Raw genomic sequence first — 24,830 nt, 5'->3', positions numbered from 1 at the left:
GTATGTTTAAATATGCACGTGGATACGTTAATAAACAGTCTAATAAGAGTGCAATCATCCTTTCACTGTTGGGATACCAGCAACTTAATTAGGGGGTCGTATTAGGCTAGCCTACATGACATTCCCTCTCAACTGTGTTTCTCTCTGTTATATTTCTTTCTCTCTCCTGTCTCTCTCTTGTACCTCTCTTCTCTCTTCCTCTTCTCTCTACAGTAGGGTTATATCTCTGACGCGCACACACAGCACTAACCTTGGCTCGACGTCAGAGCCTGTGCAGCAGTGCAGCATAATGGGAGCGTAGGCAGCCCAAAGTGCCTCATATGTCGCTGCTATCGCGATCCTCCCCTGATTGGCGGTGCTTTCTCTCCCTCCCTGGACACTCCTATGTGCGGACTCCGTGCTTTCACCTCGGCTATAGCCCACTCTCGCATGCATGCGGGGCCCCCGCCGGATTGTTCACTTCTCGACATGGATGTCCCGCCGTCCCCTGGACCGGAGGATTGTTTCTTGGCGCAGTGAAGAGGAGGATCATGCCGGGACTGCTAATGGATTTGGGGGAGAAGCGCGAGTGACCATGCCGTGATCTTGCGCGTGGGTTGCCGTCCACCCTGCCGAACGACCGTAGAAGAACGACCGTAGTGGGAATCAAACGCGTACGGGGGATTTACCACTGTGCATTTTTGACAAACAACATGAAGATTACCTCCCCTGTGATAACTAGTCTCGTTTTCAGTTTCAACCTCTGGCTGCTCCCGCTTTTGCTGCTGTTTCTTGGATACTCTCGCGGGATGCCACACGTTTTAAGATTCGGTAAGATACTTCTTTACTTGTTTATTTTTTATTTTACTGTGTAGATTATCTCAGATTTGGTTGCTTATTTGCAAGGAAGGCTTTCTTTTTTCCCCTCATCCAAATGACATTCACATGATTCAACAGCTGACCTTTCCTTTCTAGAGTTGACAAACCATGTTTACTCACTCTCACCACTGTAACAATGTAGGCTCACAAGGCTAATGGATGTTTTGTCCATAACATTTCTATTTTACCTCTTCACATTATTCTGAATCTATATTTACCTCGGGTATCAAGGATCACAAACTGAAACATGAACTGCAAACTGTAGTGTTAGTGTGGCCACATACACAAAATAGTCCTGTGCAACAGCTGAAGGCAGCAAATGAACACACATGCTATGGTTTTTTCTTCTTCTAAGTAATGCATTGGTTCCTTAATACAAACGTTGTGGCTGGGGTGTGTAGGCCTACATTTTTGTCATGCATGTGGTCTTCAGCACAGGAGCACTAGTGGTCAGTTGCCCTGTCAGTGGCCTCAAACTGCTGACACCTCAACATGTCCTCTGCAGTAAATGTTTACATGTAAACATTACCACAGAGTGGGGATCAATCACTCAGCCATAAGGCCAATCAATACACTTGGCAGCACTTTTCAACCTCCATTCGACTAAACCGCTATTGATTTGGGAATCCTGTGGCTTTCACTTGTTCTATTCCTTCTCTAAATCTAATGAAGATTTCTCTGTGGTTGTGTGAACCCTATAGTGTCCCTATTCTGGGTTAAACGTTTGACAAAGATACAGATCTACAAGTTCAATATGAGCTTGTAGATTTTTCAGGAAGAGCTTTGGTTACAGTATAGGGGAAAAAAAGGAGCAGCCCAATACAGAGCCCTGGGGGACCTTGATAAACTAATCTGGGTTTTAAGTAGCTAAGCTTTTCCATTGCCTCCTCTTTGTTTGCATTCGTGATGAGCGTCTCGGAGTGACGAAAGGATGTCATCAAACGTTGACAAGACATCTTACAACCCCAGTCCCCCCTGAGGGTTCCTGTTTAAAAGTCAGGCCGCGTCCGCATGAGCCGCCTCTATGGCAACGGCATGTGCTCGAGCGCCTCTCTGCCTCCTGCCTGCTGCATCCTCCCACTGTCCTCTCCTCTCTCGTACCGATTTCCCGTCTCACACGTTGTCTGACAGGGACGCTGGCTCTGCAAACAGCTCGCATCAATAGCTCGCCGGAGAGATACCCGTGTGAGATACAGTATACATCTCCGGCGACGACTGGTGATTCGTGCCTCTGATATTGGGCTCTGTGGGTGAGAGGACACGCTCGTGTGGTTTCAGACCTGCGGCGGCGTCCAACAGACATGTTATTGGTGATGACTCTTCTCTCTGTGGCCCAAGCCTGTTGCTATGTTTCCCACAACACCGGGCCGGCCAAGGAATTCAGGACACTCATGGACAAACTGCAACATCACCTGAGCAAACCAGAAGCTGTTAGGCAAATTGAAGCACACCAATGTGCAATGAATGGGCTTCAATGTCATTGTATTTGTTCACTTACTGAAAACAGTTTTGCTAGGGACTGCTGTATGTCCCCTGAAAGCTTTTTCTGCTTATATTTGATCCCTGGTAGTGAATTGTCACCTGCTTTAGTTCTAATACATTATGACAATAATTAAATCCACTTATGCTAGCCATTCCATGAAGAAACATGCTTATCTGTCCATATTCCCTTACAAAGGAACTTGATTTCAAAAGAGGGACTGAGTTAGTCCTTCTCTCTGTCTGATGATAATCGCGTGCACGCGCGTGTGTGTGTGCATACCTATTGTATTAGAGAGAGAGTATAGAGGCGGAGACAGTCAAAGACGCAGAGCCATTCAAATAGAGACCTTGAGAGAAACAGAACCCATTTCATTTCCTTGTACCCATGTCACAACACTACACAGACCATGCATGCTCAGCATGTTATCCCAGCTGGCCCAGAAAGCCACTGGGTAATGAGAGGGTCAGCTCCCCAGGGCCAGTGTGTCCCCGTCCTGCTTCAGCTCCGTCTTGCTCGGCCCTGGACTTGCATTGTATAACCGCTGTTCTGCTGTCACTCCGAGACCTTTACACATTGTAACACTGACACTTATTCAGCCTTGTGTATTCCCATGCAGCCCTGCTCTCCCTCCAAGTGTCAACTGGAAAATGCCTCGGTCACCAGCTGCAGACAAATTCTAATCCTACTCCAGAAAGCCCAGTACACAAACCAATGATTCGCAATGCAACTACAGTAATTGCAACTGCAACCACTTGCAACTCCTTGCAACTACTTGCAACCATTATCAAATGGCAAAAGGCACCGGATCCGCAACTGGTCAGTCCAGACCACTGCAGTTTCTTGCAACTGGTTTTCAATTTGCGACTAGTTGCATTGGTGTGGACTTGAGAATGATTGAAATGGCATTTCTAACAGGGAGAACTTATGCACAAGAAGCCACAACCATTAAAACTGCATTCTGCCATTTTCATATCTTAGCTGGGATTTATGAAGAAGCTGCAATCGTTGAAGCTGCCATGATCTGTACGCTTCATGTGCTGCTACCCATTTTAACCGTGGGCTCCCATGTGGGAGATCAAAGATCTACTGCTCTTCAAAGATGAAAACTTTTTTTTTTGCACGTATATGAGCTTCAGGCAAGAATACTTCAACGTCAACCTACCCGACATCAGGATCTAAATTTCTCAATCCACTAGTTATATTGTATTAACATACTCTGCCAGACAGATTGGTTAAAGAAAGTACAGCATTGTTCTGGGTTGTAGCTTTAAAAGTGGTAATTGTAATGTGCCTTCAACGTCACGTCAAACGTTTGGTCACATTCGGTCCCATGCCGTCACTATAGGGCAGGGCGGCTTGAGAGGGAGAATATGTTGGTCTTTTAGCATATGCATAGATACTGTAAACTGCGTTCAATCAGACCGATTGAACAAAGCTGGGGCTGCTGCATTGTTGTGCCCCTGAGGCCTGTTCTGGGGGCCAGTGCCTTGCTCAGAGCTGGTGGGCACTGTAGATGCAGTCAGCAGTTTACTGCTGGAATACACCCTCCTGTGTTTGTAGACATAGAGATAGAGCCAGCAACCTGTACGTTTTTTGATTGATTGAAGAATTTATTAGAAGTTTGCAATAGAGAAAAGTACAGTTTCATGACAGTACAAATCACTGGTACAAGGTCAACTAGAACTACGGCTTATTTCCACAGGAACCACACTTTAAGTATCTCATATAACATTGAATGAGTCACCATTCATTTTCCCTATACGTCAAGCCCAACTCACCACCCCAATGTACAGTACCATGAATGATAGGCCTGGTTAATTGCCTATAGCAAAATGGGCCCACTGTAGCCTGACTAATAAGGTCTGAGCAGCAGTGTCTTGATGAGTATTCATTATACTCTATTATGTACATTCACAGCAGGAATCCATTGCTTCTTTTTAGTTTTGGTACATCTTAAAATCATGGAACTTTCTGCAGACCTTCCTCTGAGTGCACTTGAGGAAATGTTTGGGATAATGATCTGCGTTGCAAACATCCATACACTCTGCTGAAAGCAGGCTGAGGCACCACCAGGAAACCTTTTTTAAAGGGATAGTTATCCAAAACCTTTGCCAAACAGGAAAGCTACTTTCAAGCATCTAACATCCAATTTCTTGTTTAGCAAGCAACTTGTTATGCAAGCCAAAATGTAATGTTCAGGGGAAATACAGTGTAAAGGGCTTTGAGTAGGGGCGGCATAGCTCAGGACTCAGGAGTAGAGAAACCATTATTAGAGCACGAAGGGTTCCCGAAGGGTTCCCAGTTCGAATCCAGGCTCCCCCTGAGTTAATGTCGAAGAGTCCTTGAGCAAGACTCTGAACCCCTAATTGCCCCCGGTGAGTAGGTTGGTGCCTTGCATGGTTTCCTCTGCCACCGGTGTATGAATGTGGGCGTGAATGTAATGCACAATCTATGTAAAGCGCCTTTGAAACGCTATATAAATGCACCATTTACCATTTGAGTTCGCAACTTGCTTAGAAAAGCGCTATAAAAATGCAATCCATTATTATTATTACTAAGTTTGTACATACTGTACTTGTGCATGTCTAACCCAACTACAGTATACTATACCAGTGGTTTTCAACCTATTTCATATCAAGGTCCATTATTTATTCTGCAGTTGATGGTATTTAGCCTCTCAGACCCAAAACTTGGTCAGATTTAGTCCACAATGTTGTATTGAATTATGGGCGATATAGCAGACAAACGATCAAAATAACAATTCTCTAATTGTGTAGGCTTCTTGTAAATTAAGTAATGCAGATGTTTAACAATAATTTAACTCAAGACAAGAGTTAAACATCTAATAAGGGTCCATTTGGTTACCAACTCTCCATCATTTACCTGCAACCTCCTTAAATAAGAACCACTGGTTGAAAACCACTGTACTATACTGTAAATGCCTTTTGCTGATGTTGATGGCTGTCAGCAGAGGTTACAGCAGCATGCGATATATTAGCTGAGATAACCTTTGCATTGTTTCAGTATACTGTAACTTGCTGTTTCTGTGCAAGTTCACCTTTCTCTGTATTGGTATGCCAGCGAGCAAGTTGGAATTTAATAAGGTTGATAGTTCAGGGATATTTCCAAAGCCTGCAGCACCATATGACAGCTAAATGGATTCTTGGGCAAGTTAACGGCCCTAATTTTATAGCCACTTTATTCCATGAAGATGGCTTGTGCACACTTGCAGTCATATAATCACCTGGTTTGTGTTTCGTGCACTCTGGCGAAACATAACAATTGCAGTGCGTGCTGAAGACTCTTTGGAGCAGCACATTCATGATCTAATTTAGTTGTCCCCATCACAAATGTTTAGTCACTAACTCACTATTAGAAATGAGTCTGCGCCTGCCATTATGTCAGAATTGAATGGCAATTTATACGTGATATGTTTCGTGAGTCACAATCTCACAAACTGCCTGAATTGGAGAGCAACCATTGTGGGAGAAATCCACAATGAAATTGAATGAATGTTTTCATTCCTTGAAGCGACTGTACTGCGATAGTAGTACAGTATTAACTCCATCCAATGGCATGTCCCAAGGCTCTCTACTACACCTTCTTACAGTATATCGTTCACTTAGACAAAGTACTTTGTTTACTTCCCGCTCATGTTTATATTTTCCCTCACTAAAGCAAAAATATGTTTTAGGCCTATTTGGTTTTGGAAAGGATCTAAAGTAATTTTCAAGTTCCCATGGCAAATAAGGCAACACATTCTGTTGTTTGCCTAATACCTACTGTAGCTTTACACAATAGACCGTTTGTCAGCCTTCTGATTGGTCCCTGAGACTCCCTGACTGGCCAACCAGAAAAAACATTCACTTTTTGCTATCGGGGGTGGAGTTTGTGCAGTGGAGAATGTTGCTTCAGCCTTTCAAAAACTGTCCGCAGTGCGCGACACGGAGATCGGCCGGTACGGTGATAGCGACGGCAAGCGTCAAGCGATCTCGCTCATCATAACGAATAAGCTTCAACAAACTAGTTCACATGTACCTTATCAATGGTCTAAGAGTCACGATTGGGTACATATAATTTAAATGGGCAGAATTACGAAAAGCCAGCCTATTATGTGAGGAGAAACATTCTCTCTGTCCTCTTCCTAGTACCCAAGATGCAATGCGCTTCTCTTTCTATCTCTGATCCAGAGGATTAAACTAATTAAAACATTTATTTTTCGGGGGAAAACTACTGTTTTGCTATGTAATTACTGTACCTTTTTCTTCCCTTTTTATTAATATCACGTAGATGTGTTTTTTGTGGTACTTTATATAGCTGTAATGAGGCTATGAAGGGAAAAAAAATCCCATCCACTACCACTATAAAAGAATCTGCAAAGAGGATTCTGTCCCACTGGGATTAAACAAATTAAAACATATATTTTCGGGTAAACCCCCTGTTTTGCAATGTAACTACTGTACCTTTGTCTTCCCTTTTTATTAATATCACCTAGGTGTTTTTCCTTTGGTACTTTATATAGCTGTAATGAGGCTATGAAGGGAAAAAAAATCCCATCCACTTCCACTATAAAAACAATCTGCCCAGGGTTAATGTCCCATCATAGTAACAGGGCAGAATGGGGCGGGATTTACAAAAGGGTTTATTGGGCCAATATACAGGTCCCTCTCTAAGTTTTTCTCTAATGTTTAACATTGTTCTAATCCCTCCTCGGTTGCATTGTGAGAATGAAACTGTGGGGTTGACACATACAGGTGAGGGTAGAGAGAATTCAATCCAAGTTATTTTTCTTACTTAATTCACTTTAGTTGCTTTTGCTTTCTGCCTGTCTGAATTATCAGCTTGCCAGAGTTTAGCTTGGGATTGCAGGAATTATGGATAACACCCTGTGCCCTGGCTTGCTGCCAGCGCGTTCACAGCAAACATTTAAATAGGCACAAAGCTGCTTAAAATATTCATGTGTCACTCTGTGCCCGCCGTAGCTTATAGAAATATGAAACTATCTCCCCTCCGCTTGTAAATGATTTTTCATGGTTTAAAAATACCCACCATGGGTTTCAAGAACAAAGAGGAGATCTTGCCTTGCATTAGCATGCAGCGCCACACATGGGTTTGAAGCCTGGGAAGTATCTAGATGGATTTCTAAAACCTGTTTACAGGCCTGTGTCTTGTCTTTGAAGGTCTTGCTGCCATGCCTCAGTTACAAAAGGCTTTCTCAGCGGTGATTAATTCAGGCCCGTGCTCTCCGTGCCATTTGTGAAATGGAAAATATCTGCGAGGTGTGAAATTAGGAGATAAGAAAAGTCATCTTTCTGTGCTTAGCATTTAGTCCTCTCGCGCGGTTTATTGGTCTTGTGCGCCGCAATGGGGGTTGTTGTTTGCGTAACGGGAAGCTTCAGATGACGGATAAACTCCCTCGCTTGCCCGATGAATCCCACCATAACACAAGTCAAGTCATCCAAACCCGATTTCCAACAAAGTGGTGGTTCTGCCTCTCTGCAGTCGTACAGTACATGTTCAGTACAGCAGGGGCGTCGCACCAAATTCTGGGCCTGGGTACAAGGATTCACTGCTGGCCCCCCATGAGCTTTAACTATTTTTGTGCTTTAACTATTGAAAAATAGCAGATCTACAAGCTCACAGTGCGGCACCGAGTGCCGCGCTGCGAGCTTGTAGATCTGCTATTTTTGAAAAACCCATGTTTCTCTGTCAGTGGTGCTCAACCGTTTTCATGTGAAGGACCCCCAAAATTATATGTATTTGGCCAAGGACCCCCATCTCAAAATATTTAGTTCCAGGGACCCCCAGAAGCAAAATTTGAGTTACAAATGTTCACTTAAAAAATAAATATATTCAAAGATTTGCACACATTTTAACGACTTTTCAAAAATAGCAGATCTACTGTACAAGCTCGCAGCGCGGCACTCGGTGCCCTGCTGTGAGCTTGTATATCTGCTATTTTTCAATAAGTTAAAGCATAAAATAATTAAGGCCCCTCCACCTTGGGCCCTAGTAACTCAGTCCTACTCCCCCCCCCCCCCCCCCCCCCCTCCCCTTCCTTGTGACGCCCCTGCAGTACAGTACGCTACTCAAGGAGCAAATGGTTTTGACCAAGACCCGAACAGGAGCTACTGTACTGTGCGGTTTGTGTCATGCCGGGGTTTCTCCTGTCTTGTCAGTGTGGGCATGTTCTGTGGACATAAGACTTTCATTATATTCACAGCCCATCGCTCTTTGTCACTGCCAATCACACATTTTCCCCGGGCCTCTCCGGGGTCAAGGGTTATATGTGTAATTGTTCTGTGAAACTGTCCCCAGAGAAGAAGCCCTGTAGCTTTTGCCTTGCCGCCTCACTGCCTATGAGTGAAGAAGCTCAGAAGCATGGCTGAAGGTCAGGAATGAGAATGCACTTGAGGAGTCAGTTTTTCCACACATCATCTGTCATTCTCACAGTACATGTGAAGGAATGGTCTGCGTATCAAAAAGTATTTATACAATGAATGTGTGTGTGGTCAAAAAACAGTGTCGCTCCTAACACTGCTTCACTCAACAGACTGAAACCCCACCAGAATATGAGTTGCTAATCAAATAAAAAGGAGAATCCCATTGGCTGAGGCTTAATTACAATTATATCAAAGAACCTACTCACAGGCTGTGACACAATACATGCAGATACACTATACAGGTCATACCAATATGGCTCCCACAGAGGCTCTTCAAAACATGTCAAGAAAGTATAGTTAAAACAGCAGAAACTGTAAAATCTCACAACACTTGTTGTAAATGTAATTCAGGTTCTTTTCCATTTTGCATTGGAGGGGAGGCTCAGCCAGAGACGTTATCTTGGGGTCCTTGGCATGGAAAGGTTGGAAAAGAACTGTGTGTGTGTGTGTGTGTGTGTGTGTGTGTGTGTGTGTGTGTGTGTGTGTGTGTGTGTGTGTGTGTGTGTGTGTGTGTGTGTGTGTGTGTGTGTGTGTGTGTGTGAGAGAGACAGATAGATGTAAGTGAGAGAAAACTGTGAGTGAGTTGAGAGCAGCAGATACCACATTAGTTTGCCTCAGAGTGGTCCACTCTGTTCACTTTTCCATCTTGGCCCACTTTTCCTCTAGTGTTTCCTGCGTGATAAGTTGATAACCACTGTGAATTGAGACAGTGGGGTTATGGTTGATGGAGCTGTGGAGGCATAGTGGGAGGCCAGGACCAGAACCCATTCAATGCAGAATATCCACCTTAATTAACCCTGGTGTCCCTATTGTGGTCAAATGTTTTAAAAAATGTTTCAACTAAAATAAAGTAACAGATCTATAAGCTCACAACGCAAGTATATAATAGGGCTTATGTGGATATTGCTGTGCTGCCTCGGATGATATTTCCCCCATGTGATCAAAAAAGGTCTAACTATCTACACAGACTGAATTTCAAGAATGTCGCGCAAGTGCATGCAGATAGATGGCGCTATGGTGGGAAAAGGAAAATCATAGTAACAGATTGGTTTTAGGTTTGTTAGCCTAGCATTAAATTGCATTAAAAAACAAGACAGGTAAGAGTAATAATGCATAATTGCACTATGAAGGGAGATGAATAATGCATAATTGCACTATGAAGGGAGATCTTTACCAGGTAAATGCTGTACTTAGACAAATTGTGGCTATCTAGAGATTTGGCTTGCTCAAGAAACAAGGGTCTACAAGAAGAAGTATGTCTATTTTGTTGACTTGGTATGCAGACACATGCTTTAGTTGTTTATGTTGGATAGGATAGGTTTAGACCTTTATTGATCCCACGAGGGAGATTCAGAGCATTTAACACACATGCCATGCATGGTGTGTTTACATTTGCACAGTGTGTGTTTATGTGTTTACGAAGGGCATTAATAAAGAATGTTCCTGTGAATTAATGATGACTTTAAACAGCTGCGAGACGCACAGACCAGACTACATGCTCTTGGTTGTTGTCTGTTTGCCAAAAAGATGTGTCGGAGCAGACATTGTGCTCACTCAGCGTGAGCCACTCATGCATCAAGGATCATATTCACTCCCTCACTCTTTAACAGTCAACAGAGAGAACCTTCGAAAATCACTTCCGATTTAGCTTGCAAACTGTATGAGTTCACTCTTCTGAATGGATAAAATGTGTTTCCTGGCTTGAAAATGTATTTTTCTATTTACTATTCTGTCTACTATTAGTAAACGGTAAACAGTCTCTCCATTACTGACATAAACACTCTGTAGCAGTGATTGCTATGCGAATATGAAACTATTTAACACTTATTTTAACAACAACAGCAACGAAAATATCACTTACAGCACCTTTAACTCTGGAGATCGCACAAGTCCCTGGTCAGGGTCCATTTGGTTACATTTTGTATACCCTCTGAGAGTTACGAATGGGATACATTCAACACTGAGGATTTTAATGTGAAGAGCTTCGAGAGAGATTTGTTTGGAGTGCGATGCTTTATGCTTGAGGTGGGCGTTAACATGTGAGGCATTTAGCTTTTTTGTGGCAGTTTAGCGGCAGTAATTAAGAGCTGCCAACGGACTGTTCTGGGAGAGGGAAACAAACACAGCTTGTCAATGTCTCGTCATGGCAGCCGATGACAATTGCTAATTAGTGGTCAGCGTGCGTTGTGCTCACTGTATGTTGGCTCTGTTATTAATGTCTGCAGGAGGCTAATGGCCTTCTGCGTGCCCGCCTCTGATGCCAGGGCTCACTTTTAATTATGCACTGATAATGGCCTCTGTGACGCTGTCCTGTGCTCAGAATATAGGCTACTGTAACACGCTGCGAAATACCCAACTGTCTGTATAATGCATACAATTGGCATCAAGAACACAATGCAATCAATTCTACAGCAGACTTAAAGGGATAGTTCACCAAAATGAATTCATGGATATTGTTTTTTATTTCTGTCGCATTCCTAAGCCAATAATTTGATGACCAGCAGTGGTTCCCTATGGAGACACAAAGAGCCTGCTTTGTTCCCTATAGAGACTGGGCTCTATTTGGATTGTCTTAAGTAGCAGCTCTTATTTCTTAACTTAAAGGCCTGTCCATACTGTCTCCGACCACCAAACTTTTCGTCGGAAAGGTCCGGTTCAACTACAAAATGATGTCACTCGCATATTCTGAAAAGCATTACCCCGAATTAACGTCGGCAAGTCGGAACTCTGATGAAAAGTTTGGTGGTCGGAGACAGTATGGACAGGCCTTTAAGTTAAGGCATAGGAGCTGGTACTTTAGACAATCAAATACAGCCCTTCAAACTAGGTTCTACTGTCCCAAAAACGTTTTTCAAAAGGTTTGAGGCTAAATTACACTCCTGAATAGAGCATTGCAGTTTAAGCCCCACCCCTCCCTCACTCCGGTGTCGGAAGAGTTTTCCCCATGCATTTCATCCATAGACATTTCATAAAGTATTTATTTAAACGTCTTTTAAGCCTCTGACAAAGCCACCCCGGCTTGTGAGGAATCATGACAATAAACACTATTTTTTGCATGCAACGATTAATTAGAAAGCTGAAAAAAAGGGCAGGGTACAACACTGTGTACATCATTTTTGTCAAAACTGCAGAAACTACACTCCCAGAAAGCATTGCGAATGACACTTATTTCCTGAAATATATCCCATGGACCCGGCGATTGGCTGTTACATCTGTCAATCACCCCCGCACCCCCCCTTTTTTCTCCTCCGGTCAGTGCTATTGGCTGCCTTGCTGCGTCACGTGACTTGTCAGGAACTAGTGGCACTAGTTTGAATGATAAACAAAACCATATGCTCTGCTGCAACATAAATTAACAGTGGATTATCATTAACAATGGCTAAGAAGAAAGATTACACATCTAAAGAAAACGTGGATTTATTGTTCCTGTCCGCATTGATTGACTGGGAAATACGTTAATGTCCAGGGGCGAGCAGCAACATGCAACATGGTAAGAAATAAATAATATTTACAGCTCTTTATAATAACGTTGACATTCGGTCATTTGGCCCAGATATGTTTAGCTAAATGTTAACATTGTTTTCTCACTCAACAGTAAACAGACCAACACAGTATAAGTGTATACAGGGTATCTGCACATTTCTAAAGTGACAATTTAAGGACTTCGTACCTCTGGTCAAACATTGGTAAAAGTGTCAAATATTAGAGGCAGAAGTTTTGAAAATAGCAGATCTACATGCTCACAACGCCTCGCAACTGGAATAGATCGAGTCAAACTAAATGTAATGCCAACTCCTACAATTCCAAGACAAGTGCTTGTGCAGGGTGGGGGGGTCACCAGTTCAAATATGATTGATTATTTGGGGGGTCGTGGCCTGAAAAGTTTGAGAACCACAGGGTTAAAATAAAAATGGTATTCTAGCAAAAAGAGTTGTAGCTTGGCAGCTTTAAAGTAGCTCATGGTGATTCACCTTCAGCACTACCTTAGAGGGCTTTAAGAAGGAGCTGGAAGAGTGTGTGTGTGAGAGAGAGAGAGAGAGAGAGAGAGAGAGAGAGAGAGAGAGAGAGAGACAGTGGAATGACACAACCAGTTCTCAGCCCTCTGAACATTAATCTCATTGTAAAGCCAACACACAGGGGGAGACGTGCTCAGTTCAGTGGGAGAAGGCTCGCAGGAGAGCTTACTTAAAATGATGTTCCTTGAATCAGCGTGACGCCCTATTGTCCACCGTCCACCGGGGCTATGCAAAACATCTCTGTCTGCGTGAACCTTGAATTACATTTTCTTCACACGCTTTATGCCCAGAGACTTTTCAGAGGCATATTTCCCCTGTTTCTTTTTTTTTTAAGTGAGGTTGTCGGCCTCTTTGTCGGAGGATGTCATGAGAGAGGAGAGGGGTGGAGAGGAGAGGAGAGGAGAGGAGAGGAGAGGAGAGGAGAGGAGAAAGGAGGGGAGGGGAGGGGAGGGGAGGAGAGGAGGGGAGAGCAAGGCACACGCGCGTACAAAACATCATGGCAGAGTAAGACGGCATTGGATTGATTTTCCATCTAGTGTGGTCTCAAGCAGTCTGCCCAGTGTGGTTTTAGATATTGAGGAGATAAATAAAGAATAAACAGGAATCCAATAGGCCCCTGCCCGCCTGGCAGAGCTTCCACAGAGACATGATGCCCCACACCCCGCCATGGGCTTTAATACAGTAGACATCACACATCAATGACAGATGCAGCGCCTCACGCTGCAGGGTGTGAGGGAATGAATGACGGAGGTCATTGGTGAACTGAACACTGCGGTTTACAGTTCAGAACTTTTGGTCTTTAAAGTCCTTTTTTTCCCACCATACAGTATCTATTCAGATCACTTACCACTACTTGTACTGGCGTTGGTATGCCTCACATTTGATAACATTTCAGAATCAACTTATCATCACATTACAGGTTAACATGTAAGAAGTGGGTGATTTCTTTTTGAGAGTCTGCGTTTTCTAATTTATTTATTTATTTACATCCATCTAGTACAGTGGTTGTCAACCCTTTTCATATCAAGGTCCATTATTTATTGGGCATTTGATGAGATGTAGCCTCTCAGGCCTAAAACGTAGAATATTTTGTTGTCGTTGAATACGATTTTGTCCACAATTCCATGCTGTATTGATGTGGTGTCTTAGGGGAGATATTAGGCAAACGTTGATCAAATAACAATTCTTCTACATTCTCTAATTGTGTAGACTTCTTGTAAAGTTAAGTAATGCAGATGTTTAACAATAATTGTAGGCCTACTCTTGAGAGTGTAAAATGAAACCAAATGGACCAGTATAGGTTTGGTTTCATTTTACGCTCTGAAGAGTTAAATAATTTGCGAAAAACAGTCTTTTTAGTATGAGAAACAGCACATCATGTCTCCGTCCGGACGTCTCTCCACCTCAAGAAAGCTTTTGGGCTTGTTTCAATTGGGGTCCTTTCTTTTACTCATGTAACATTGAATGACAAAAATAAAAAACAGCAGCCTACTATGCAGAATTAAATAGAAAAAACAGTCATAAAAGACAATGCAAAATAAATGGTATCTACAATAGAAAGGTCAAGGGGTGGTAACCCGCCTGTAAGTGGCTTTTCAGAGCGGTTTTAAAGGAAGGTAGGGATTTTAATGCCTTTAAGGCCGTCCACATTTTAGCGTTACCAACTCTCCATCATTTAGCTGGGGACCACCTGTAATCAGAGGTCTTCAACAGGGGGTCCTCAGAGTTACTACAGGGGGGGGGGTCACATACAAGCTCACAACGCCTCGCGCTGCAAGGCGTTGTGAGCTTGTAGATCGGCTATTTTTTGGGCACAGAGGATTGGTATAGAGGGGTGCACCCACGAAAAGAAGAGCAGACTAGTACAGTAGGTATTGACAATTGACAAGTGGTTAAATGTATGAAAATACACTTTAATCCAACCTACACCGATACTGTGCTGTTTAAGTCTAAGCTGTATAAGAAATCGATGAACATCTGCAACACAATTTTATACGATATGTAGTGGGGGTCCCTGCTTCATCTCTATCTCTCAGCTATGGGGTCCCTGGCCTGAAAACGTTGAAGACCCCTGTAGTAGATACATCGTCATCTTGCCTTATTGAGAGAGGCTATGTGATTGAATGTGAGTGTGGGGGAGGGTGTGTTCAAAGGACAGCGTCCGGAATCGACACATTGTCCTGTAGTTAACCACTGTATTCCATTAACTTTAACCTGTAGCTACAGATCAGGCGGGCCCTGTGTGTACTTTACTGTACTGCACTGCGGCCAGTGATGAGGACTGGAGACTGATGAAACTCAACCGCGAGCTGACATTTTCTCTTCCCTGGAGCTGAGACAGAGGGTGGGCGATGCAGGTGTCCGTTCAGGGCTAATGGGCCATCCATTCACTCGTTTAATTGAGTGTCCTTTATCTGCCTCTGGCGACCTCTTTTGTTCTCCCGCTCTCTGTCTCTGTCTCTCTCTCTCTCTCTCTCTCTCTCTCTCTCTCTCTCTCTCCTTTGTTTTTTGCCATCTCTGTCTCCCTCGCACCCCCCTCCCCCAAACCAAACACATCACCCCGCCGCCTCCTCTCAGTTTTCACTCGGCCGCGAGTCGCTATCTCTCTCACCCGTTCACCTTCGCACCACTAGACAGCATTATGCCGTCACCTGTTGTGTATGTGTGAGACAGAGAAGTAGGCTAGAGCTTCGCTATCAAACCAACAGACCTTAGACCTGTTACGTTTCACAGACATTTTGACGGGCGATCACAGCTGAAGATAAATATCATTAATTGTGGGTGTGTGTCATTTAGGTTTTACTGTGTGGCAGGTGCTCCTGTACCGTTAATTTCACGCTGGCACACTGAAAGACTTTGATGAAATATACCCACAATTAACCTTATTACCTTCACTTATTACGTTCACTTGTCAAAATTTCAGGTGTGAAAAGGATCCTTTGTTCCATAAAGTAAAATCTACACGAGCTATACCGCACTATTTCATTGAATTAAAAAAAAACAAAAAAACAAACAAGCTTCCATTGACAATGCATTAGTACGGCGCCCCCAGTGGCCATTCTCATACGATACGGAGAAGATGTTTCACGCAAATGTGTGAGCTGTTCTAGTCCACCATGGATTCGTATCGGTCGCGGTGGTTTGCGGCGCCGCTCTGGTGGTCCGCGGCGGTGGTCCGCGGTGACTCTGGGCGAAAAAACGGCCGAAAAACGTCCAAAAAAAGCAATACCGCGACTGACCACTAGTTTAGCAACTTACACAGTATAGCTTTAAAGTGCCAAAAGTAGAAAGTACTCATTATGCAGAATGAATGTCAAGTACATTTCCAGTATTCAAATGTATGCAAATCTTTTATCAGATCTACAAGCTCAACAAGCTGAGCTTGTAGATCAGCTATTTTCAAATTGATATAGGGCTGAAGTGGTTAATGTATATGTTTTGCAATAATAATCAAAATTTGCAAAGTAACTAGTAACATAAGTTTTATAATAAATGCAGTGGAGTAAAAGTATAATATTTCCCTTTCAGATGTATTGGAGTAGAAGTAAAACTATTGGAAAGTGGAAATACTCAAGTAAAGTACAAATACCTCAAAAAAAGACAACACGTAGACAATACGGAAGAATGCAGATGACGCAATTTTGCCGCGAAAAACATCCCCCATCACCGCTCAGTAAAAAATAAAAGGCTTTCGGAGCTGAAATTCAAGGAGTGGGTATTCTAAAACTTTAGAGATTTAATAGTTAGGACAATTTTAAGATTTGTTTTATTGGAAAAGTTACATAGTATAGCTTTAAGTAAATGTATTTACTTACTTTCCACCAGTGATTCCATGATGCATTGAGTCAAATCATTTCCCCTTTACTAAAACAGAGCACTGTTGGTCTAATAGTTTACATTAGAGTCTTATATTATTTGTATTGACCTTCATTTTCTCCCTTTCTTTTTTTATATGTATTGTCTCAAGGATAAAAGGTAATTGTTTAACCTTTCTATTTCCTTTGTCTGCAAAGGATCTTCAGAGTTGAAATGGCTTTGAAATCAAGTCATTGAAATCAATAAGGAATTATGTCTGGTTGGCTTATTTCACAGAAAGGACAGGTCGTTGTAATATTTCTTAGATTCAGGATTGTAATGCCATAATTACCTCTATTACAGATTGAGTTTAGTGGAGAGGTATGAAGTGTGGCCGCCGGTTGTTGTAGCTGTTGACATAGATTTAGAATTTGTGTATTAAAGAACTCGCTAGCCTTTCTGTGCTCTAATACTGTACGATAATTTCCTGTATGATATTACCAGTTTCAGTCTTTGCTGTTCTTGTCTTGTCAGTATTCAGGTTTTTATTCCAACTCAGCACACTGGATGCATTCACCAAATAACATACCTTAAAGCAGCCAGGGTGTAATACTGCACAATCCTGCACACCTCCATAATTCAATAGCTCTGTTACTGTATACTTGTAATACATGATCATATTTATCGAATCAATTATCCAATCAAACAAGCCACGAGGCAGGGATCTTTTTTTCCTTCCATAAATCGATTCAATACCAAACCCTTTTTTGGAATTAGATGACTGTGATTCTATTACATGCAATCCATCACTTACGGCCCAGCAGTGTGCATTGAAAATCCCACTACTGAATTAACTTCTTGACCTTTGCCTTCTGCTAGATAATGTCTACTCCTCCACAAGAGCATAGGTTTAATTTTACACTCCCTTTGTTCGGTGTTACAATGGGTGAGAGTAGAGACTAATGTGTGTATATGGGACCTTAATGATGAGCAAGATCATGGGAGAATGAGAATGAGAGCCAGCCAGTGAAAAGGGAGCTTGACTTCCATCTTATTTTCTGTTACCTGCGGTATTTAGTCTGCGTGTGTGCGTGCGTGCGTGTGTGCGTGCGTGCGTGCGTGCGTAGGTAATACTTGTCACTGTCTATTCAGAGCTTCTGCCATATATATATATATAATAGTTTTTTATATAAAAAAAAAAGTTTATAATTTTGCAGTAAAAACCTTACCAAACATACCTAGAACATGTTGTCAATGCTGGCTAAACATTGTCATGAATATTGGACTAATCAATGTGTTGTGAACTTGTAGATCTGCAGTTTTTCAGTAAATAAATTCTAGACCCTGGAAGGTCCTTTAAGCACTTGAACCCCTGCATCCATATATTTTGGGTGAACATTAGCCAAAAAATAGATTGGCGAAGAGATTTGGTGTAGACAGAAAAAAGTGGCCCAAGTACAGAGCCAATCCAGGTCCACTTTACTAAGTCTAAGGGGTTTAAAGTAGTTAAACACTGACCTTGAATGTAATGTGCCATAAATGTTGGCGAATGAGGAATTTCAGCTTATTCCAAGCCGTGCTCCAGTTTTGTAAGACACTAGTCTGGTCTGTACCTAACATGAACGATGGTGGGGTGTGTTTTGCTGTATTCCCACCAGGCCTTCTTGTACTAGGTGGTATGTTAAAACACTACTGGGATTCCCACTAAGTTTTCAGACACACTCTTATTTATTTAAACAAAAATAGTGTTTGTCCTGTATTTATTTAGGTGACTTGTATAGTGCTGGAGGCCTGCAAACTCCAAGGACACTAGAGACATTTAATCCATCCCGTTACTCACTGTGTGTACAGAGGTACAATATAAATAAAATGCTGCTTGCTTTTACTACACTTGGGAAAAGCAAAAGGTGAAGACGAAGAACACACATGCATATGTACACATGTACACACATACAGCTACTCTGTAGCACACTGCAAGTTCATTATTTGCAACTACATGCAGCACTGTATCGTATCGTCTCACCAAGGACTTGTCTTGTGGTACATACCAGTGGTGTAAACTACATCTCAGAGACAAATATTGTACTTTTACTCCACTACATTTATTTGAACACTATATACTAGATACTTTGCATACATAAATTATAATATTAAAAAACATACATAAAACACTTTAGCCCTATTTTATACATATAGGCTGTTTGAAAATAGCCGATCTACAAGCTCACAAGTTGTGAGCTTGTAGATCGGCTATTTTCAAACATTTTAGTACTTTTACTTTTGGTACTTTAAGTACATTTTGATACCAATACTTTTAGAATTCTGGACTTTTACTTGTAACAGAGTATTTCTGTATTGCAGTATTGATACTTTTACTATGTGAGTACTTTTTCCACCACTGGTACACACACACGCGCACGCACATGCACACACAAACATCATACGTACGCCTGCAGCGGATGATTAGCATTTCTTACACACGCTTCAGCTTGATTAAAACTAACGTTAACAGTGAGCAGTGCTGTGAGGTTGCCATCTGTCACCTGCTTATGCCACCATGAGACACAAAACCTGGCCATAAGGACTAGAAGGACCATGTGTTTGTGTTTGTGGGTGAGAACGTGGGTCCGCACCTGCCCTGCGTGACAGAGAGATGGAGGGCGAGAGAGAACAAAAGAAGACCATAAAAAAGACTAGAAAAGGCTGCTCCTTGGAGCAGGTCTTTGCCAGGCTGGATGGCCTGACCAGGACTTTGTCTGTCAAGGGTAGCAGCTGGCAGGACATGAGGAAGCTGGAATTGGAAATAGCGTTTCTATGGCATGGTTTCCTCTTTGTGGTACTCTCTAGTCTATGCCTCTATGGGCAGAGAAAGCACTTTTGGAGGTGCGCTCTATAGGGGCTCCCTAATATCAAACTTTCAATTTGGGGTTGATATTGCGTTCATATCGCATTTCTTGTCCGAAAGAGGTCCTGTCCACCAATATTTAAAGCCAATTAGAGGTAACTACAGCATGTCCGTCCGTCGTTGGTCATTGTCACATGACTCACAATATAGTGAACAAAAAGGAATTCTGTAACAGTGACATTGACTCTGATCCAGATCGACTTACTTGCTTTACAAGAACTAGACCTTACCCGTTCGAAGATATGTGCTGCAAAATATGTGCAGAGTGTGGGTTATGGGGAAAGTAACTGTAACTGCATGGTGCGTGCGTGAGAATATGTGGGAGCATCATAATGTAAGGAGCAGCCCATGGAGGAGTGTATATTTATGATGGATACAAATGATTTAACAGCAAAATTAGGTGAATAGAAGTATGAGTATGTATGTGCTTGCTCCACATAATTTTTCCATACCCGTTATTCCTAACTGTGAGAGAGGTGTGTGTAGGCCCGGGGCTACAGATCCCATGGCCTGGAGGAACGGACCGTAACCCTGACATTAGGCTGTAGAGCTGTAGAGTGAAGAAATGCTAAAAAATAGCTAGAATTCGGGAAAAATGGAAATCGGGCTCCGTCACCGTGTGTATAATGCTAATGGCCAATGCCATGTTAAATTTGAGATCAGTCGCTGAAGCGAGTGAATAGATAATCCATTGTGTGAGTGACCTACTGACTGACTGACTGCTCTCCCTAATTAGTATATGGATGTCACTGCTGCCTTTCCTCAATGAAGCAAACGCTGAGTGTCAGTTTAACTCTGGCTGCGTAGAAATGGACCCACCGCTCTGTATCCTTATGCAACTCTATAATCTAGAGCCAATCAAATGAAGCCATGAGAAACTGACCCGGACCTGGAAATGTTTATACCATCTTCTGGAAAAGGGACCTACATTTATGCATGAAGCCTATCCCCATGGTTCGATTCATTTCAATTTTATTAAAGTGTCAAATCACAACAAGTTGTCTCAAGACACTTTATATGGAGAGCAGAGACCCGACAGTTCCACCCTGAGCAAGCACTTTTGCAACGGAAAAACTCCCCCTTAACTGGAAGAAACGTCAGGCAGACCCAGGCTCTAGGATGGGCGGCATGTCGGGGGGGGGGGGGGGGGGGGGGGGGGGAGAAAGGGGGGGGAGAAAGGGAGAGAGAGAACAGAGACAGAGGAGATACAGATAGGGAGATACAAGCAAATACAAGTTGCAGCAATAACAATAATAGTGTAAGATAGTATATAATATAGTAAGTATAGTATACATACACAGATGTGTGTGTGTGTGTGTGTGTGTGTGTGCGTGCGTGCGTGCGTGTGTGCGTGCGTGCCTGCGTGCCTGCCTGCCTGCCTGCCTGCCTGCCTGCCTGCCTGCGTGCGTGTGTGCGTGCGTGCGCCCGTGTCCATGTATGTGTGTGTGCCTGTAGTGTTGAATAGGTCTGCTTTAATATACTGAAAACATTATGACAGATTAACTGTGTGTCTCTGTTTGTGCAAATACCTTCAAGGAAAGGCTTTTTATGGTTGTAGTGCTGCGTGCATGTTTTGTGTGTGTATGTGTGTGTGTGTGTGTGTGTGTGTGTGTGTGTGCGCGCGTTTGTGTCACATATATACTGTAAATCCTCAGTGTTAATTTATTATACATTTGTAACTAATAGCGTACAAATGTAGCCACATGCACCTGCAGTAGCTACCGTACCTGCACATTCTCACACCGAGAGAAGAACAATGAGGACTTGACTTTGCATGCGTGGGTGCTCGCTCATCCTCAGCATACAGTATAAGGTGGGTGGTAATTCATCTCAGTTTCTTTGGCACTTTGGAAGTGGGACAAAGCTATACAGCGGAAGACTGGGAGGAGGAGACGGGCGCCACCGGGGACCTTCCGTTCTGGGCCCGTGGAAGGCAGGCGCACTCACAGTTTGCCACAATTAGCGCCAAAAGGGATCCCTGTTTGACAAATTAGCACACAAAATGTCAGGTGGCGTTAAAGCACATCGCAGCGAGCGCTGGCAAATTAGCACATCCACCGAGGAGGTAGACTGACACATTATCGCGAGCAGAGACGGCGCCTGCATGGGAAAACGAGCACAGCTGCTATCTACTGTAGGCTCTGTGTGCCTGCGCCGAAAATAGCTGATCTATAAGCTCTGTGAACTTGTAGAGCTGCCATTTTCGAGGTATAAAGCCCCTTGCACACAGCAGATGTTTCTTTACGCACCAAAAAATGAACAACGAACATTTAAAATGAACGCGTGCTATGACCTCTTGCCGTCCGACAAGTCTGTGTCTTTAATCTTTTTATGAACCCAGTTCGATTTCTGCATTTCTTTTATGTGTTAAGAACTGATTGATCAATAAAAACAATCGCATCAGACTCCTGTGTCTAAGGGCCTTGAAGGGATAGTTTACCCCCCAAATAACCTTTTTCTTTCGATTACTCACCCCATGGAGAATTCATGGAGTAGTTTTTGTCGCATTCCTAAGCCAATAATTTGAGGAGACACTTTGTGTCTCCATAGGGAACAAAGCAGGCTCTTTGTGTCTCCATAGGGAACCACTGCTGGTCATCAAATTATTAGCTTAGCAATGCGAGATTCTTATTATTATTTTTTAATCCATGAATTCAAGTCTCCACCACTCCAAAAAAGTAATTTTTTGGCTGAACTCTCTCTTAGAGTCAGGCTTAAATGTTGTATGACCACTGGCTTGCCACATGGGACTCACACGCACTCGTGGGACTTGTGTGTGTCCGTGCGCGCGTGCGTGTTCATTATAAGTAGTGAGATTGATCTCTTGGCAATGGTGGAGCTAATTATGGTCCCGGGTGCAAATGACCCAGGACAGCAGTCTCTGAGGGGTGAACGCTGCAGGACAGCAGTCTCTGAGGGGTGAACGCTGCAGGCGTACAGCCTTTAAATTCTCTCATCAGTCACATCTTCCTGAGACTCAACTGGGTTTTACCTGTCAGGTTTGTTCAGGCTCAATCCTCCTAGGTGTCTGTGTGTGTGTGTGTGTGTGTGTGTGTGTGTGTGTGTGTGTGTGTGTGTGTGTGTGTGTGTGTGTGTGTGTGTGTGTGCGTGTGCGTGTTACTATACTTGCTTGTGATCTGTTCCCACAAGTATTTTAGTAGAATATGAGAAATAGACGTTGTGAGGACTGTTTTCCTGTTCCTCACAAGACAAATGGTTGTTTTATGGTCGGAAAAAATATTTTTAGAGATATGTTTGCAATTAGAAACAGATTCAGGTTAGGTTTAGGATGAGACATTTAGAGGTTAGGTTTAGGGATCAGAATTACAGTTCAATAGCCTACCTACAGTACATACACTTAGTTGCTTGCTGGTGTCGTGCGCACCAAAAGAAGAGTTGTTCTACCACTTTTTGTGGTATGTTATGTTCAGATACTGGATTCTGATTGGCTTAAAACAGTGGTAAATCAGTCAACAACCTTGAGTTGGCTCATGGACCCAAGCAATTTACCATTCGAGGGTCGTGGGTTGTTCGCAGAGTGCCAAACAACCCTGAAACAGTGGTAAATCAGCTAACAACCCACTCACTCTCATGGTAAATGGCTTACATCTACAAGAACACAGCGTTGTGGGCTTGTAGATCTACACTTCTTCGTCACTAGGCTTATGGTATAAAATGCTGATGTCCTCACGAGAATGGTAATACAAACCCGTGCATGCATTTGTGCGTGCGTGCGTGCGTGCGTGCGTGCGTGCGTGCGTGCGTGCGTGCGTGCGTGCATTCTAATGTGTCCTGGCTACCTTTGAGGCGGCCAGCCTGAGGTGTTGTGCTGGCAGGTGACGTTCCAGGACCACTCCACCATCGAGAGGCTTTGACAAGGGTTGGAGTGACTGTGTTGTTGGCAGTAAATAACTGTCACCAGGCCAGGTCACACAGAGCACTGCAGCCTCTCCACAGCCCAGAGGATAATTGGCCATTGTAATAAACACTCCATATTCATGGTTTTCATAACACTGCGCTGAACGACGGATGAATGGGTGGATAGGTCGTTGGTTGGATTGATTGGTTTGATTGATTGATTGAATGATTGGTTTATTGAAGCTGGTTGATTGTAAGTTTGTGATTTTTTTTATGTTTGAGTAATAGAAATATTTAGTGCCAGGGACCCCCCCCATACAAAATGTCAGATCTACAAGCTTACAACACGTTGCGTTGTGACGCGTTGTACTTAAATAGCCAATGTACTGTATATAGGGTTAAAGTGCTTACCTGATTTTTATGCCTTTTTCTGGGGACCCCCTGGATCTCTGTCAAGGACCCCTGGGATACCTGGACCCCACTTTGACCTGACGGTCGCAATCACAGATATAAAGAGCTAGATGCCTCATTCTCCTCTGCAGTTAATTGGAGCGATGTGCAAAAGTTCTACGAACTTCCTGGAAAAACTAAGGGAACGCTGTCAGTCAAAGTGACTACTGACCAATCACAGCGTGTCTTTTCCGGGACTTATCCAAGGACTAAAATTCAATTCAACAGAGCCAGTTCCGATGTTGCGCTGCTCAGCTGTTCTTACAGGCTGAATACGTAAAGACCAGCCCCCACCTGCCTCTGGTTGGCTTACCGACTTCCGTATGTGTGACGCACTCGGAAGCAATGAACACGGAAGCGATGAAGATTCCCTTAGTTGCTCAATGCATACGCCCCCTAGCCGAAGGAGGCGTCTACCTTTCTATGTCTATGGTCGCAATGACCCTTTTGAAAATTGTGGTAGGCAACAGTCTGGCCACGCGAGACTATAAGAACCCCAACTCAAGCACCAGAATGCAACAACATTTTACAGAGTTGCATGCAGACTGTATGCATGGTATTTGGCCTGGGTTGTATAGATTGCTCTCATTGTAATGTAGATTATCACTGGCTGGGATCCTGGCCATCCCGTGCATGCATGGGGTCAGAGCCGCTTTGGGATCTCCTGGGAGGGAGAAGAGCGTCCCTGGCCTGGCGTGGGAAGGTCATCCCGCCACCGGGGGAGCTGCAGATTAACGAGCGGGGGCGCTGCCTCCGCACCGGCCGCCATGCATCATCATCCGCTCAGCGCCAAATATGTCAGGCCAAGCCATTCCGCAGGGAGCTTTAGGGGAGATATTTACGGAAGCGTTTTCCATCGCCAGTGGCGGCTGTTCCTCATTCTTAGGGAGGCTTTGAGCGCTGATGCTGTCCGTTACAGGCAGCGGTTCTCAAAGTGGGGCCCGGGGACCCCCCAGGGGTCCTTGAGGGGCTTGTAGGGGGTCACTGGCTATATGATGGATTTTTGAGCTGTGCTCCTGGAA

General features: G+C 43.5%; 1 protein-coding gene across 2 annotated transcripts in view; it reads left to right on the top strand.

Annotated features, from left to right (window-relative positions):
• Positions 1 to 692: 692 nt before the first annotated feature.
• Positions 693 to 24,830, top strand: part of LOC308300216 (glutamate receptor ionotropic, kainate 2-like) — a gene marked incomplete at both ends in the record, with an annotated part of 144,959 nt that continues 120,821 nt past the window's right edge. For both annotated transcript variants that reach the window (XM_080744025.1, XM_080744024.1), the window contains one exon: positions 693 to 810. In XM_080744025.1, coding sequence (XP_080600151.1) covers positions 693 to 810 — 118 coding nt within the window. The remainder of the gene's footprint in view (positions 811 to 24,830) is intronic.

Source organism: Nannobrachium achirus (genome assembly GCF_963921795.1).
Source record: "Nannobrachium achirus genome assembly, chromosome: 16".
In the NCBI taxonomy this organism is placed as follows: Eukaryota; Metazoa; Chordata; class Actinopteri; order Myctophiformes; family Myctophidae; genus Nannobrachium; species Nannobrachium achirus.
This window is presented reverse-complemented; position numbering and strand designations above follow the sequence as displayed.